The sequence below is a fragment of the Dysidea avara genome, chromosome 10, assembly GCF_963678975.1.
Source record: "Dysidea avara chromosome 10, odDysAvar1.4, whole genome shotgun sequence".
Lineage (NCBI taxonomy): Eukaryota > Metazoa > Porifera > Demospongiae > Dictyoceratida > Dysideidae > Dysidea > Dysidea avara.
The window spans coordinates 17,312,808-17,330,991 of NC_089281.1; the positions used below are offsets into that span (position 1 = coordinate 17,312,808).

Sequence of the window (18,184 nt, forward strand, 5' to 3'; positions counted from 1 at the left end):
GTGGAGAATAGATGGAAAACCACCACATGGACAGCTAAAGGCATGCTCCACACTAAAGGATTTACCACAAACACAAGTCTGAGGCAAGTTAACAGGCTGCCATCCAAGCCATAAACACAGAGCATCATGAAACTCCCCTTTGCTCAAATCACCAGACTGTTCCATTACCAGATTGATTGACTTACCCTATTATCACCAGACTGTTTCAAGGTACTAAGTAGCTAAAAGCTACATGCAGTATAGGTGCAATTAGATATAAAGCATACATACATGGACAATGAAAGCTGGATGGAAAGAGTGAGAAGAGAAGAGGTATTAAAAGATCTAATAGAACAGTCAACTACTCTAATAAAACATCCACCATTAAAATTCTATAAAGAACATAGCTATATGCAAAGACCAACTCCTAGGCCCATCGAACTTCAACTTTTGAACTCAACCATACCAACTGCAGTCAGAATTTCTGTGCTGTGCCCTTTATAAATTAAGAAAGCTGGTTAGAAAATTGCTAAAGTGGCTCACAATGCTTATTCAATAAGGTTCAGTCAAAATTATTTCCCAAAATCAAATTCAATTTCAGAAACCTTAATTTGCAGCTGTGAGGGCATACCCCCAGACTTCTCCTTGTTCTTCATGCTGAGTGTACTTGTATCAATCAGTTGCTACTTTTCTTAGACCCAACTATAGATGCCACTAGCTTAGAGCCTTCTTTTGGAATCCTAGATCCACCCTTGTTTATGCCATTCATAATAATCTAATACAACACATAGACAAGTCATTTAAGAGTAAAAACAGTGGGAGAGAACCATCACTAATAATTGATGAGAAAACATGCATGATTACAAACAAATTATATATTATGTGTCCTCGGACAACATGCGACCACATGTCTGACTAACAGTGGACAGCAGTGGGCATGGCAAGGAAAAAAAATATATAAATTTAAGTACAAAACTAAAGTTACAGCTTAAATTATATACAGATTAAAAACAGTCCGGGTTGATTGTCCATTCTTTAGAGTTTCTACCATAAAATATTCTCTGTGAAGCAGAAATTGAGGCACTGGCCATCTTGAGCAAAAGATTTCTAGCACTTCCTTTGGAAAATAGGGATACTTGCTGGGTGAAATTTATCACATCCTTAATTGCAGCAATAGAACTAGGTTGAAAATGCAGTGCATTAACTATGCACTAATCATCCCCATGCACTAACGGCTGGTAATTTGACATCTATATATACGTGTATATATATATTATATATAATTTATAGTTATAACACGCTTACGAGGGATATGACTAAAATATACGCACGATTCACGAAAGCGCGCATATAATAGCGATTCCGGAAGTCCGTAAATTTTGCACAATAAAATCTCCGTAAATCTCCCAATGGAATTATGGCACACTCGTTTCGCTGCATTAAAATTTCGTAAAGAGAGAAGTGGATTGTTGCTAAGGTTTTTTAGGGTGAGGAATACGATGGTGCTATTCGTTTTTTGTAATAAATATGTTCTTGTGATGTTACATGTCAATTTATGGAACGTTTTTTTCGTGAATTTACTGTAGTTGCTTGTGTTTTTCGCAAGAAACGACCCAGTACATGATAGGCCAGCTAGGTTGAACATTTTATGCACCTATCAATGTATTGCCCCACTACCCCCCCCTCGGGCATATATGGGGCTATAGTGGGGATTTGACACAGCCGAATGTCAAATGCCCCATAGTAGGGCAAACCTATCGTGTCAAATCCCCACCGTTGGCCCCAGTTGCAACGCGGGATTAACTCGGGATTTGACATAGCGAAGGAAGTTACAACAAAAAATATTTGGGCACTTACTGAACGATCGTCAAATGCCCCATAGTGGGGCAGCAGTTTCGTGTCAATTCCCCCTGTAAAGCCCCACTTACGCCCGAGGGGGGGGGGGGGGGGGTGGTGGGGCAATACATTGATAGGTGCATTAATCTGTGTAGTTGTCGTAAGGTGCTCACTTAAAGGTAGCGACGTGGAGTAATGATGGATCATGACTCTGAACGGCTCGGAGTGGCAGGAAAGAGATGTACCCGAGTCTTGACAGCCGTAGTTCGTCTGCAGTGTATAGTCTAATTACGCTAGCCATGTGGCTGGCTCAGTGTATTGGTTGTTTACTGCATGTAATGTCTACGCATATGTGGGAAAGCTAGCTAATTACAAACTTTCTGAGCCGTTTATGCTTCGTCGTAGCTGTAAACAATGTCTGACCTGGATGACATACAGGGCTTGCTAACTGGTTGTTTTTTCCTACGTGTGTAGCTGCATTGTGTGCTTTCCATAACTACTGCATGTGATACCATCAGCTGTATAGCTACTAACTTGCTGCAAGCCCATACAGTGTTTGATGGGTTCATTCTGTGCTGGCTAACTGCTGGAGTGACCAACCAAGAGCTATAGTGTATAACCCAATAAGTTATATTGTAGGCTTTAATGTTTCATACATCCCCAGAGGTTGCAAATTTAATGTTTTTATAAATTACTTACAGCATTGTGTTGCATTTTACTATGCATGCATGTAAATCAAATTACCTTATGAGTCATGGTTAAGAAAACTTGGACTCTATTCTCTTTACTGTTGACGACAACGAGCGGATCCAATTGAAGTTTACAAGCTTTTACACGGTTATTATGATATCAACTGGTCAAGGTACTTTAGTACCTTGACCAGTTGATTGGATCCCTCGTTGTCGTCAACAGTAAAGAGAATAGAGTCCAAGTTTTCTTAACCATGACTCATAAGGTAATTTGACTAGTTCGTTCACAAGTTTATTTATCAGTAATAATTTTCATTGGTATACTGGCAGCTATATGAGCTATTATGACATGTACATTTGTAACTACACAATTCAGTAACGTTATGCATGGTGTGTGATTAAAACTAAATGGGGCTTTATATTCAAAGTGTTGCAGGTTTAATAGTGTATTATAATTAGTAGCTAATGGTTGGTTCTTACATACACAGCCAATACAACTGATCCTATTCATCAGTGATCTCTTTGATGCTCTTATATGGAGATGTTGTTGAATAGCAAAGTAAATTTATTTCCAATGGTATAATTTTATGGCTAGGTGGGTTGGGTTTGGTTCCACCCATGGGTGCCAGAGGTGTTGCTACTACCCATGAGAATACATGAAATTTATATCAACAAATGCACTCTCACCCTCCACCATGCAGCTATGGGATATGTTTGGCAGGTTTTAGCCTAAATAATGTTGAATTGTGTATTGTGTATGCATGTGATCAAGGTAGCTATTATTGCATTCTTTTCTCTGGCATCATCAGTGTATTTATAAGCTGTATTGCCAGTGTACTTATTTTTAGTGTAACAATCGTCGAATTGACGTCTCGAGCCGCAACAACAACGAATATCATTAAACGTGGTCAACAGTACAATTACGCATGTGTGAACTTATATATAGTGTTACATAACAATGTGTGCATGTACAAGTCAGTATGTTACATTATTCCCCCTCCAGGTCTTGTGTCCTCACAAGTTATGGAAGTACAAAGTCATATCTACAAGGGGCTCATCTTTGGCGTTGAGGGCGAGATGAACTGGCTATAGCAGAGGTCGTGGTATCACCAGACGAAGTGCTTGATAGAGTTACAGTTGAATTGTTACAAGGATTCACAGCTGGTCCATTGGATGAAGTTGCATATCCTCCCACTGCTGAGTGGACTGGCCGTTGAACTATGTTAGAATAGAGGGGTCGTGCTTGAGTATTGGATGGTAACTGTGGGGCTGGAGCAGCAATTTGTTGTGGGGTACCATAACACAGTTTAAGTCGATTGTGATGGACCACTTTGGGCTGTGCAGAAGATCCTACTAACTTTATTCGATAGTTAACTTTACTCACTTTGTCCAAGACTGTGTACGGTCCTCTCCACTGTGATGTAAACTTCCTAGTTTTACCACGTTGCACAACAAGGATGAACAGCCACACCTGGTCACCAACTTGGAAAGGGACAAACGGTTTCTGCTTGTCATAGCGCTCTTTATTCTGCTTGTGGGCCAACGAAATGCGAGTTCTGGCACTTGAATAAGCCTTATGTAATGACTGATGGACTTCATTTAAAAAGGATGGAATAGTAGTCACTGCATCACATCTCTGTTGTGTGAAGTCCAAGAATGCTTCAATTGGAAGAACTGGGGAACGACCAAACGTTATGTGGAAGGGAGTGAAGCCAGTTGTTTCATGTATAGCGGTTCTATATGCACACAACACTCTAGGGAGGTGGGTGTCCCAATCCAGTTGGTGATCACTAATAACCTTAGCTAGCATGGCCTCAAGAGTGCGGTTAAAACGTTCCACTTGGCCATTGCCTTGGGGGTGATAGGAGCTATTCCTAGTTTGTTCAATTCCAAGTAGGTTGCACACAGATGCCATCAGTTTACTTGTCAAATTGGCACCTTGGTCACTGTGGAGATACAAAGGTGTACCATATCTACAGACAACTTCATCAACAAGCAGTCGTGCAAGGGTTTCGGTATCCGTTGATTTTACTGGGAAAGCTTCAACCCATTTGGAGAACAAGTCAGTCACTACTACAATATACTTGTTACCATTCGCAGTTGGTGGTAGAGGTCCCATAATGTCCCAAGACAATTTCTCAAAGGGGTAGTTGCTGGTGATAGTCTCAAGTGGAGCTTGCGGTGTCATGTGTGGCTGGTTTCTTTTCTCGCACTCTGAACATTCATGAACCCAATTGGTAACGTCAGTTTCGTAACCTGGCCAGTAAAAACGTTCTTTAATTTTTACCAAAGTCTTGTGCACTCCTAAGTGTCCTGACTGGTTGTGAAGTTGCTTTAGGACACTTTTCTTTAAGGTATCAAGGATAACTAACTGTAGGTGGCCCTGTGCTGATGACGAAGGACAAAAACGTCTACACAATACACCATCTTCCAGAACTACATGCTTAAGGCCTGGGACCACATCTGCTGGTAGTGGGGAATCGCTATTCAGAGCAGAAATGATCGGTGAGAGCATCTTATCAGATTGCTGGGCAGTTTTGATGTTAGCTATAGGAGGAGAAAACTGATGGAACACTCCAAGCACAGAATTTGATGGAGCAACACGAGACAAGGCGTCTGCATTTGTGTGATTCTTCCCTGCTCGGTGCTCCCATGTGAAATCAAACTGTTGCAAGTACAACATCCACCTTGTAAGGCGACCACCAACATCTTTGACATTACGGAGGGAGGTTAGTGGGTTGTGGTCGGTTACCAATTTGAATGTAAAGCCATAGAGGTAGGGATAAAACTCCTTAATAGCTCCAACAACCGCTAATGCCTCCCGTTCAATTGTTGAATAATTACGCTCTGGTTTTGTGAGTTGTCGGCTCCAATAGGAGATAACTGTTTCTCCTCCATTCTGATGTTGGCTAAGCACAGCACCAATTGCTAGTTCCGATGCATCGGTATAAAGCACAAATGGAATTGAAAAGTCTGGGTATCCCAGAATAGGAGGTTGTATCATCCGTGACTTTAAGTGATCAAATGCTTGTTGGCAAGGTGTGCTCCAATTAAACAACTTCTTGGGTCCCCGCAGTATTTTGTATAGTGGGTCTGCAATGTGGGCATAGTTAGATATGAACTTGCGATAATAGTTGGTAAGGCCCAAAAACTGCTTAAGCTCCTTAACATTGGTTGGTACTGGGTAATGTGATACAGCCTCAATTTTCCTTGGGTCTGGCTTTACTCCTACTGCAGATACAGTATGTCCCAGGTACTTCACTTCCCGTTGTGCAAAGAGGCACTTGGATAACTTTAATTGTAGATTAGCATGTTGTAGTGCTGTAAGTACATTCTCTAGCCGTTCAAGGTGAGTTGAAAAAGATGAGCTAAACACAATAATATCATCCAGGTATATCAAACATTGTTCCTGAGTAAGGCCAGCAAGGGTGCACTCCATGAGGCGCTGGAACGTGGCTGGAGCGTTTGTAATCCCGAAAAGCATGACATTGAACTCAAAGTGACCCAGCGTGGTTGAAAAAGCAGCCTTTTCCTTGTCATCTTCCTCCAACCCAACCTGCCAATAACCTGCTGCTAGGTCCAGGGTGGTAAAATAGCAAGATCCTGCTAAGGAGTCAATAGTAGAATCAATCCTGGGCAACGGGTACGCATCATCGTGTGTAACTGCATTTAACTTCCGATAATCGATGCAGAAACGCCACGAGCCATCTTTCTTCTGCACCATTACCACAGGAGATGACCATGGGCTGCAACTTGGTCGAATTACATTCTGTTCTAACATACGGTTAACTTCAGTGTTGATAGTGTCTTTCAGTGCCACAGGTACACGGCGCATGGGTTGACAGATAGGAGGCCCGATAGTTGGGATGGAGTGTTTTACTGTTGATGTGCAGCCTTGTGGTCCTGTGGTTGGTGCAAATATACCCTGGAATTTTGTCAGAAGATTTAGTAACTGGTTACGTTCATTTGCAGTTAAGTCTGGAGTAGCGATGTTGTCAAAACTAGGTGGATTGTTGGATGGATATGGCAGGTCCTCTGGAGATGCTGAATCTTGTATTGATACAGATAAAATGTTGTCCTCTGGTGTTGCTGCACCCAATCTCATTCCTTGAAAGATTGTCACAGGGGAAGGGCTAGTGTTCATCACCTGGATGGTCACGTTGTTATTTTCTATCACACCTAAGGAACAAGCTAGATAAAGATGAGCTGGCAGTGATGGTGTTGGCTCTATTAGGACAGTTACTCCATTCTTGTGGGTGGCTTCAACCCTTCCTGACAAAAGCTGAATAGACCTTCCTGGTATTTCTATATTACTCACTGCACGTAGGATAGTATTCACAGTATCATGACATTGGGAAACTGAAGTTCTCTGGCTCAACACAATAGGAATAGAAGTACCAGTGTTACCCCCAAATGACCAGGTGTTGTTGCAACAATCTAATATTGCACCATGTGTCCGCAAAAAATCTGCTCCAAGTAAGCAGTCTACAGCCAAGTTCCTAACAACAATGAACTTCTGGTTTGTTGCAAACTCACCCAATAGTATGTCAGCACTTACTTGACCAATGACATCCAAGGGGGAGCCATTCGCACCTACACCGGAGCTATTGTCTCTATAGCTGTGATTGGGATATGTCTAACTATGTGATGACTTACTACTGACACAGCAGCACCAGAATCCAGCATGAATTTAATAGGTGTAGTATGTATGCAGCCATTAACAGAAAAAAATGAGTTTATATGTACAGTGTCTGAAAGTGTTTGGTGGATTTCATTTAAGGCCTCGGCCAACCCCCCACCTTCCGGGCTGACCTCTCCTCGTTTAAAGGACAGTCCCTTTGTAGATGTCCTGGTTCCCCACATGTCCAACAAAGCCGCTGCCTTGGTGGTCTAGGCTGACGATAAGATACTCTAGGTGGCTTAAGTTTGGTTTGCAAAGCTTCGAGCTGTTTTGTCATTTTCTCCATTAGTATTTCCAACTGACCATTCTGTTGTGCTGGCTGTTTGTGGATTGCATTGATGTTGTGTACCTTTTCCTGAGCAGACTCAAAAGAAAGAGCATACTCAGCATCAGTTGCATGCTTGACAGCTTCATCAAGTGTACCGGGTTGGCCCTTAAGGAGCAATTGGCGGCAAATAGGAGGTGATAAACCAGTTAAGAAATGCTGCAGAAGTATTGCAGAGCTGAGAGTTTCAGTAGGGTAAGATTCAACAAACAACTTTTTTAATTCCACTACAAAATCTCTAACCTTCTCACCCAGGAGTTGATTCCTTGACATAAACAGTTGTCCTGCAGTTAATGGGTCTCTCACCAGCCCAGCTTGTTTCATCAGGGCCTTTTTTAATTGCTCCAAATTACCACGAGCAGTATCATCAAGGCTTACATAAATATCTACTAGCTTGCTCCGCAGTAGACTTGGTAGTATCAGCTTCCATTTAGCCTCGTCCCACTCCTTGGCTTTGGAGACCAGTTCAAATCGTATCCACGACCTCTGGAAATCTATCACAGTGATCTCTGGAAGTGGCAAATCAAACTGCTGTGCCATCGCTGTAACCTGAGAGCAATACAGGAAACGAAAACAACTTGAACTCTAAATAAAGCCTACTCGCTTGTCCGGGTACCGTTATCGCAACTGATTCACCACGGTACCACAGCTTGTTTGGCTGTTTACGAAGAGTTCAGGCGATCCCACTCCTGTCACCAGTGTAACAATCGTCGAATTGATGTCTCGAGCCGCAACAACAACGAATATCATTAAACGTGGTCAACAGTACAATTACGCATGCGTGAACTTATATATAGTGTTACATAACAATGTGTGCATGTACAAGTCAGTGTGTTACATTAGTATTGTTTTGGGGATGTAAAGTTGCACATCAATGTTAATGAGTGTTGGTTATATTTGTGTACCTGTGTTATGTATATATCATACAGGTGTGCATGGATGCATGGCTACAATAGACGATTGTGGAGTGTTTCTTTTACAACATGGTTTAACATTAGCAATGTTGCTGTCAGATAATTCATCTATTTCTGCTACAAATGTTACTAATGGACTTGTTTTAGATCTATATGAATTCATGAACAAACATCGTAGTTGTAATTATGATTCTTTTAGAAGATGGCTGGCTCTTTTAATGGGCTATGAATGGCCTGTTAAAACTTTCCCAACAAGTAAATCACTCAGACAAAGTGTGATCCGTCTTTCTAGCAGATTAGCCAAAATTAAAAAAAGAACGCAATTCTCAAGTAAAGGATGCACTTATCAAAGGATTTTTATGTGAAAGTTATTGCTTGCCCAAATACATGGTTCATGGTAAGTTGCACACATTATCCAACTCAAGTTCTAATGCCAACTTCAGTTCTACATCCCACTCATGTAGTGAATTAGTAAGTGACAATGAACTTTTGAAATCACAAAATACCCAGTTATTATTACAGATTGAAACAGACTCAAAGATAATAAAGGAAACTAGAGAAAAATGTAAAGAATCTAAGCAAAGGCTGTATTCAATACATAGAAATACTAGAAAGAAAGTTTTACGTAGGGAAGAAGAAATCAAAAATAAAAAGATGGAACTTACAGAAAAATGTAAATTAGTAAACCACCTAGAGAAAAGGCTGATTGAAGCTGAAATGACAATTGAAGAATTGAAGCAAAACGTTGATAGAGTTCGCCGCAGAGTTTCATATTGGAAAGTAAAATGTAGCACCCTACAAATATTAAATGAAGGAAAAGAACTTGAACTAGAATTTGACAAGGAAAAAGAACAGTTATGTTTGCAAGAGGAAATCACTCGTTTAGAGCAAGAAAATTCCGAGTTACGTGACACAGTTGAAGAACTGGTTTCGGAGGAAGACATTAATGCTTACCAGGATGGCAAATATACAGATGATGTACGAGTATGTTGTTATGAGTTACTGTCACTCAATGTTGGTATACAAAACATCAGGGCTGTAATAACATCAGTACTAAAAAATATTGCTCATAAATCTATTGACCGTTTGCCCCGTAACACAGCATTATGTGATATGATGGTTGAATCTTTGACAATTGCTCAAGCTCAACTAGCAGATCAACTGACCAAAGAAGAAGTTGATTACCTAACTCTACAGACTGATGGCACAACAAAGTTTGGCCAACATTTTTCTACTTATGACATAGCCACTGACAGTGCTGTTTACCATTTGGGTTTACGACATATTTTTTCCGGGTCAGCTCAAAGCACATTGGATGTTTTCACTGAAATTCTTGATGATTTAAACATAGTAAGCAAAGAATTAGGAAGTAATGGTGTTTCTCAAAAACACAATGTCTGACAGGCACTCTGCAGAAAAGTTATTTTCACAACTATTGCAGGAGTATAGGAAAGATATACTACCAGATGTTGTTTCTGGGTGGGATGAGATGTCCCAAGATGAAAAACATGTACTAACTAGAATGAATAACTTTTATTGTGGCTTGCATTTTATTGTTGGGCTTGCTGACACTGCTGAATCTGTGCTTAAGGCATGGGAATCTACCATTTGTGAGGTTGGAGACCAGGGAAGAACATCAGGCACGCAACGCTTGATCCGAACAGCCTGTAAGGCTTTTTCCATCATAAAGGATCAGAACAAGCGGGTTGCTCTGTGCGTTTTCGTACCTATTGTAGAAGTAATGGTGTGACAAAAATTCCATTAGCTGCATTTCGTGGCAATCGATTTAATGTCATATTTTATGATGCTGCTGGGATTTATTACTTGAAGTCGCACATGGAAATATATTTACTTCAATACCATCATTCTGCTCTGAATCGGCTTTTGCAAGCAGTTCTTTCTGATTTAAAAGCTCCTCAGTATATTGCAGGAGTAAAAACACTTGGAATTATTGATAAAGTAGTAACTGGGCCATTTTGGAGGTACCTTGAGTCTTCTTCCGTGTCAATCCTGAAAATGAGTGAAACATACATCAAAATGAAGGAAAATTTTGAAAGTTGGAGCATGGATGCTCAAGTTGTTATGGAAGCAAATGAGCTATTGTTTCCTGACTACACCAATTTAGATGATCCAGTTTTCAAGGTTTTGTCACAACAATCATCTGATGATGTAATGGTTGAGGAAATACTCCAGTTGTTATTCAAGTCATTTGCATTAACTCTACAAAGGTTAGTAATAGACCATTTACCTGGTAGTGTATATAATTCTGTCCAAGACCCTCAAATAGTTTTAGAAACAAAATCAGTACCTGTTACTAACGTTACACCAGAACGTGACTTTGCTGTGTTGGACAGGTTAATGTCCCAGAAGCCCAATGCTTCTTACATTGCAATTGAATCACTACTTCTTTTTTCTCACAACAAAACATCTGAATGGCTGGAGAATAAAGCAAGTGAAGAGAAAAAAAGACTGTTGAATGCAGCCCGTACACTGACATCTGTTCACAAAGCAAATTTTCAAACGCAGACAAGAAATTGAAGTGAAGAGGAAAGAAATTTTTGAAAGTAAAGAAAGAGATCGAAGAAAGAGAAAGAAATAAAAGAGAAAGAAAGTTTGACTAAACAGATCAGCAGTGCAGGACTATGGACAACAAAGGAAGAAGTTCACAAAGGATTGGATAAGATGAGGACTAAAAAGGAGAAGCAAGATGCCTTGAAATTGCAGATAAAATTTCATAAAAGGGTTTTGTGTCAGTCTACAGATGATCAAGCTGTTTTTCACCGCCAAGTAGAACACAGATTTAACTGTGATGGAAAGCTTTTATGGTATAAAGGAACAGTTTTGGGTTTCAATAAGGTCAGAAATGAATTTAGAATTTTATATGATGATGAAGAAGAATGGACCTTTCAACTGTTGGAAGACTTAGAGAGAGATGACTTGCGAATAGTGGGATGACATATGAATTTAGAGTGGGTACGTATAGTGATATTTATAACTACTTTTGTAAACCTAACACCTTTTTCAGTGATTGATGGTCTATATTATGTAGTTCAGTTTTGAGCAAAACTGTAACTCATTCAGTAGCTGTATGTGTTTCTATTACGTTTTGTATGAAAGTGGTTTGCTGCATGCATACTTGCACTGATTTTGTTTGACAAACATAAACTATGCATGGTCTTAATTACAGAGGTGGTCTTATTCAGAGTGTCCTCAAGTGTAGGCTTCCAGGGATGTCTGTCATGAGTATTGAAAAGATTGATCCAACACTGTAACATGACCATTTGCACCATTGTGCCATATTTTGGGGCTATTATAATACAAAAAATGGAGAAAATTTAACCGCTTTTTAAAAATTCAATTGCCGATAACTCCGTGAATTTGTAATGGATTCTTAAAAACTAAATGTTGCTGAGATCCTTGAAGAGTACTGAATAAGGCTATACTAAATAGATGTTATTTGCTGCAATTATAAAATTCGTCCGAAATCTCTACATATAACTGTTATATTCTACACCCCAGTAGATGAAAACGATTATAGATTGTAAGTTATAGTGAAACAGCACCTCCTGGAGATGGAAATCAATAGAAATTCTTGATGGATTAGACATTTTACACTTTTAATGGTGCCACGCCCACATAGTCGCAATTAGTGAGTTATCCATGAAGGAGACAGGAGTTCACCGGAACTTGTTCCAGTTTCTGAGGTGAATAATTGTTGGTTGATTTAGGCACTTGTTATTAGAGACTTGTTTACCGTTTAGATAAGGATTTCGTGGAATGTGTGAGGTTACACCATATATGGTAAGCGTAGCCACAAAGCATGGTATATCAGTTATATACCACAGTTTGATCTCAACCACAGGTGTGGTATATTATATAGTTATACAACGGCCACGAGTGCTCTGCCTGATATAAACGCACGAGCCTGAGGGCCGTTAGGCCCGAAGGCAAGTGCGTTTATACAGGCAGAGCACGAGTGCACGTTGTATAACTGTTATGTACCACTCACCTAATAGGTGGGGAGAGTCTCACAAGACAGCTGTAACACTTATAAAGGCCAGGTTTCTAATATCGATTGTGGGTAACCAAGCCGGACGTTGCGATGACGTCCCCCATGCAGTACTGCAGCCACCTGAGATATTGAAAGCTAGTACGCTATGGGTTATATCACTAACCTGCATTCGCTGTTCGACTCTCATTATGTAGTGCTCAACATGCCAGCGTGATCACTCAATCGCCATATAGACTAAGCGCCAGACTAATCGCCATAGTGATTCCCTCGAGCGAAAAAAAGTAGCTAAATAGACGTTTTAAGTAAACAAAACCCAACTACTAAACGATACTAGTCTAATTCTTACTATTCACACTGGCTAAACTCGAATCTGGTGGCATGACAAAACTGGTTACCACAATCGAACGTAAAGGTTAGTATTATTTAGAATATATTTGTTTTATTGAGTCATTGTCGAAGTGGACTACAGTTTAATCTGGGCTAAGATGGCACCAGACTAGTAAGGTGTATAAGTACGTTTATATATATCTAGACTAGAGTTGTGACCACCTGTTTTGGCTTTTTCGATCGCCATTGGCTGCTTGTAAACATTATACGTATTGGTGACGTTATGGCCCACAATCGACCTTTACATGTCAGGCTATAAAAGAATTCGAGTGATCTGTGAAGTGTCCTTCCACCTATTAGGTGAGGTGTCGTAGTGGTCTTCGCCACCGGCACTTGTGCTATGCTGCACAAAACCACAGCCAGTGCAATATCTGTATATTGCACTGCGGTCGGTGCATTATAACTTATAATGTACTCGTTGTGGTCTACAAAACCACAACCAGTGCATTATAAGTTATAATGCACTCGCTGCGGTCTGCAGCAGTGCAATATACAAATTATGGTACTGGCGGTGCCTTTGAACTGCCCACGCAGAGTGGTACATATATATATGTCTTGCCTCATCCCTGGCCAGCATGGGAAGTTTGACATTATTTTTATTGGTTTGATCAAATCTCCTAGAATTAAAACTCCTTAGTAAGAGGCTGGGACATGGTAAGGATTTGACCAGCCAATACAGTGGACCTCTCTTAACAAGATCTCTGGCACTATAAAAATAGCCTCCACAATGAGGGCTGCAGTGTTTGGTCCCAACAGGTCTGCATGCATATAGCTGTTGTTTGCTTTTTTTTTTTTTTTTTAAACCCTATAAAGGAGAACTATATTTATTACAGCATACATACATGTATGTGGATCTGAAGCGTCCGGCCATTATAGAGAAGTTACAGGGAAATCTGATGCTAGCATTTGTCAAATCTCCTGCCTACTCGGGGATGGGGATGGGGCATGATAATGATAGGTGTATTTCATGCTTTTAAATTAGATTACAAACCATTTAGTAAAGTCTTGAGAGTCAGTGATAGCTATAACACTGAACTAGCTTCCTGGCTAAGCACTTTATATACAACGTGGAAATTTGAGCATTTTGTATAAACTGTAAAAATTGAGTGTGCACTTGAGTATTTTGCTATTATAGCCTTACATGCTCACCTCTGCAGGTATTTTGTACTCACTACTTGGTTCACTTCTCCACTTCTGGACAGATATATAACTACAGAAAATGCATAATACACTACTAGAGAAAAAATGCATTAAATTTTATCTATATAGATTAATCGTATAGTAAAGTTCAAGTATAATTATTTTGTAGAGTGTTGGGGCAATTACCTTTTAAAAATAACTCATTACTTATTACTATTACTTGAAACTAAGATACAGTTACATATTACACATTACTTCATTGCGGCTATTGATGTAATACTCAGTTTTCGAGGTTACACTGAATTGATCATAATCCTAGAAATGCTTGCCTTAGTAGACAGTGGTTGTGACTGGAATTCTGTTAGAAATTCACAAAGCATGCACTTCAAAGTTAGCATCTCACCAAAACAAAAGATCTTAAAATCATTCTCTGCATGCCATTGCCCATGTAAAACACTGCAAATATGACACCAACATTGTTCAGCCTAAAATAATACTGTGATAGCAATCTGATATGGCAGATTTACATTGAAGACACAGTACAAACGGTAACATTTACAAATAGGACAACAGTACACCACCAATTAATATCACAGTGGTCAACATGTAGTTGAGTATATGGCACTGACTGACCATGACATTATTGATTTTGAAATTGCAGTGCTCAGAAGCCTAGTAATTCACATGTATGCAATGACATACTTTTGTTTGGACCGACCATGACATAAATAAAGTTTCCTGTTGTCATGGTTGGTAGAAACTTGGGTGCAGAACGGTCTCAAAAACAGCATAGTAACAACTTGATTGAACCAACCTACAGTAAGAAACCCACCAAATGTAATGGTGATGGTTAGATATGTGGTGTGCGGCTACACTTTACTAATCCAGTCTGTGTCAATCAATTGTTACAGCATTAATATTAAATACATTAACTGTGTTGTACAAACCTCAAACCAGCTCTGCCATATGGACAGAATTTTATCAACATCAGTGATGAAATGTCTGAGCTGTGTGAGATTCAGTCAGCTTAACAGACTGACTGAAACTAAAGCAGTTCAGAACTATACACTTGACATCAGAAATATTCTGTGTTGAATCAACCCTTTTATATATCAGCCGTTGAGTAACACAGTAAGGTGCTTTCTTAACACTTCCAATGGATAAAGTAACTGACCACACACACATTGTACAAGATGACATGCTAACTGTATACAGGCTGTATGTAATTATATACATGTAATGAAAGATGACAATGAGTATATACATACATAATAGATAGATAGGCACCATGTATTCAGTCAGGTTAAGCAGGGGTGGAGCTGGGAGGATATACAGCCCTTCAGAAGGTGAAAAACTTTAAAACATCATACTCGGTGTTAATATGAATTGTCATATAAATGATATCACTATACAGTGTCATTGTCTTATGACCCAATGTCAGTATAACTGCTGATGGTATGCAAAAGAAAATTACAGCCCAGCTAAAATGCTTTCTTTCACAACAGCATGCCATAGTCATACTCACTAAGGCAAATGGAATGAACTTAGAGAATTCTTGTTCAACTGTGTATGGTAAATGTTCTATTAGATTACTGTTGGAGTGTCTCAATCTGGTATAAAGTTTTACAAGTATACATTTTGAGGGTACAGGCCTAACTCTCCTGGCTGGTTGAATATCACCCTCCCCATGAGACAAAAAGAGCAAACTAAAAATGAAAGTGGCATTGTATAATACCAGAATAACAACCTTGTGACTACCCAAACGTGCCCTAGTGTCATGGCTTCTCAGGCCAGGGTATTCACTGGATACTTTGAGACCTTTAGTGTCTGGATTTAATATGCACGCAGGTGTCCCCATCTTTCAGAGCCACTGTATACACAAATTAAGTACACTAACTATTCACCTAATGTTACATTCAAATGCAGAGACTCTGTGTACATGTTACACAATGTTCAGATGGATTCTACTAATTCTGGGTAAGGTAAGTAGGGTGCACTTGCACCCAATGCATCCCATTTGCCTCTTTTAAAGTCTTCACCATTACAATGTAGTCGTGGGTGCATGTATGCATATAACTTTTACTCTATAATTATACACAAGTGACATTTTCCAAATGGCATTTTACAATATACCATGATGATGTCATACTTCAAAGTAGCCACCAGTTGTATATTAGGCATATGTACACTCCAAACCTGGCATTGTATAAACATATTAGCCACATATATGCTATATAGTTTGTGCAATAAAGTAAGGTCACTGAGTCAGGAAATGGAAAAAATTCCTTGTGAAAAAAAGTTAACACTTGATGATCAAACAGATTCCAAATAGACATATAGTTATTGGTTAGATAATACATTGATGTACGCACTTACAATTAAAGCAGGCAACATGTTTTTGTATAAGGATTTGTTTGTATTACAAACTCTTCATAGAACAACATATAGATCTTCATGTTGAGTTGTGACAATCCCTTGATTGAGATCAACTGATATAAGCCACCCCATGCATTGCACATAGAAGTATGCTTCCAGGAGAGATCATGACCACATCAGTATCTTACCTCAATATCTTTAGAAAAAATACAATTGTTTTACGTTTTGCAAGTAATCAGATTACTTGATATACACAGAAAAGCTGCAGTGGCAGATCTAGAATTTTTCAAAGAGAGGTTTCTGACAATTAATATAAAATGTCTTAGGTATCATGCCTCCAAAAATTTAGAAGCTCTGAGATTGGCTGCTTTTAGTTAACAATCTTTAAACTGTAGCTGTTGACTAAGCCGTAACTTTTGATTGCTCTATAAGAATAGTTATCTGACTGCTCTATTAGAGTATCTAGATCATTTTTCAACGCAATACTCTATCTAATAGAACATACAGGTTTTGAAAGAAATTAAAACCCCTGATCAGTGGCAGCTTTATTTGACAATTTAACATAGCAAAAACTAGAGTTACTGCAGCATGCATGTTATGCATTTAAATAACCACAACACTTTCTCCCCTTCTTTTAATTTTTTTTCTCCAATAGAGCATTGAAGGTTGCATTAGAGTAAATCTGTAAATGCTACCCAACTAGGGACCTGTGAGAAGGCTAAAGCCTGTGAATACAGGGAGTCTGAAACATGTAACTGAAACTGTGAATAATGCAGAAAAATATTTCAGACCCAGTGGTGACTTGATTCCAAGCAACACGTATGAGTATATAAACTTTTCATTCTGTTACTAGTAAAATAACGCTTTACCAGTTTCAGGGGCCTCAGTAATTCTCTCTTTAAATTGCTAGCTGGTTGTTGGCCTGGTCAGCAATTATACCAGGCTATAAGTGTTTATAGTTAGCCATATGTGACTAGATGTGTGAAAATGGATTTTCCACAAATATCTGGAATTTCCAAATTCGATGATTTATGACAATGCAATGAAAGTAGTTGTTGGTCCATTTGAAAAACCTTGGCAAACCCTCTCTATCCATACCATTATTAATGCAGAAATCACTTCTCTCAATTACAATTACTGATGTACTAGTATTACTGTGTTATGGATCCATTGTGAGTATTGGAGTCTACTAGTTACAAGAATTGTTAATGTACAAAGACAATTATAACAACCAGTGAAAATATCAGACAAATTAGAGCATTGTATAGCTTTATGCAATTCACTATAGTATGTACAAGTTGAGCTGAATCCTGAAAAACAGCTAAAAATTAAAAGTGGATTTTTTCTCAACACAGTTAACATTTCAGCCAAACAGATGATTAGTGGTAACAGCAAAGGTGTCAACAACAGACACGTACGGTTTGGCTCCATTACAAGTTTGGGAAAAGGCTGTAATGGATATTGTACTTATATGGCTTCCCCATAGGAAATGTATTGTGAAAATTTTGATTGGCCGTAAATATTATGTTAGACATTTGAACAAAAAGATTTTGAAATATTTTTAGTGGGTTAAGCAGTATTACAAATGAGCCAAATTTCAAGATCACGTGTAATTGCATCTATGAGTTATTAAATGGTTTTGAGGATTCAGCTAATACTATATATAGGGAAATTTGCTGTGACGCACTAGGGAAGATATACTCAACCTATAATGCACAATCACTGTTGTCAAATTTTGTCACATACAATGCTTCACTTCAGACATACTACAACCTTATGCTACTTCCTTGTATTTGATCTGATTGGTCAGGCAGCATCCATTATGGTCTGTACATTTGCCTGACA

General features: G+C 39.1%; 1 protein-coding gene across 2 annotated transcripts; it reads left to right on the forward strand.

Annotated features, from left to right (window-relative positions):
* The first annotated feature begins 1,375 nt into the window (after positions 1–1,375).
* LOC136269130 (uncharacterized protein PF3D7_1120000-like) lies at positions 1,376–14,063 on the forward strand. 2 transcript variants are annotated; one of them, XM_066064611.1, is made up of 3 exons: positions 1,399–1,466; positions 8,440–8,895; positions 8,947–11,594. In XM_066064611.1, the coding sequence occupies exons 2-3, from the start codon at positions 8,812–8,814 to the stop codon at positions 9,823–9,825; spliced, it is 963 nt and encodes a 320-aa protein (XP_065920683.1). In that variant the 5' UTR covers positions 1,399–1,466; positions 8,440–8,811; the 3' UTR covers positions 9,826–11,594. The 2 variants fall into 2 exon arrangements, 1 of the variants encoding a protein (XP_065920683.1); XR_010707223.1 differs by lacking the exons at positions 8,440–8,895; positions 8,947–11,594 and adding an exon at positions 13,981–14,063 and having other exon boundaries at positions 1,376–1,466.
* Positions 14,064–18,184: the final 4,121 nt, after the last annotated feature.

Coding starts and splice junctions, on each gene's coding strand:
- LOC136269130 (XM_066064611.1), top strand. CDS start 8,812: ATGGTTCATGGTAAGTTGCACACATTATCCAACTCAAGTTCTAATGCC. Junction 8,896..8,946: donor CCCACTCATGTAGTGAATTA/GTAAGTGACAAT, acceptor TTATTATTACAG/ATTGAAACAGACTCAAAGAT.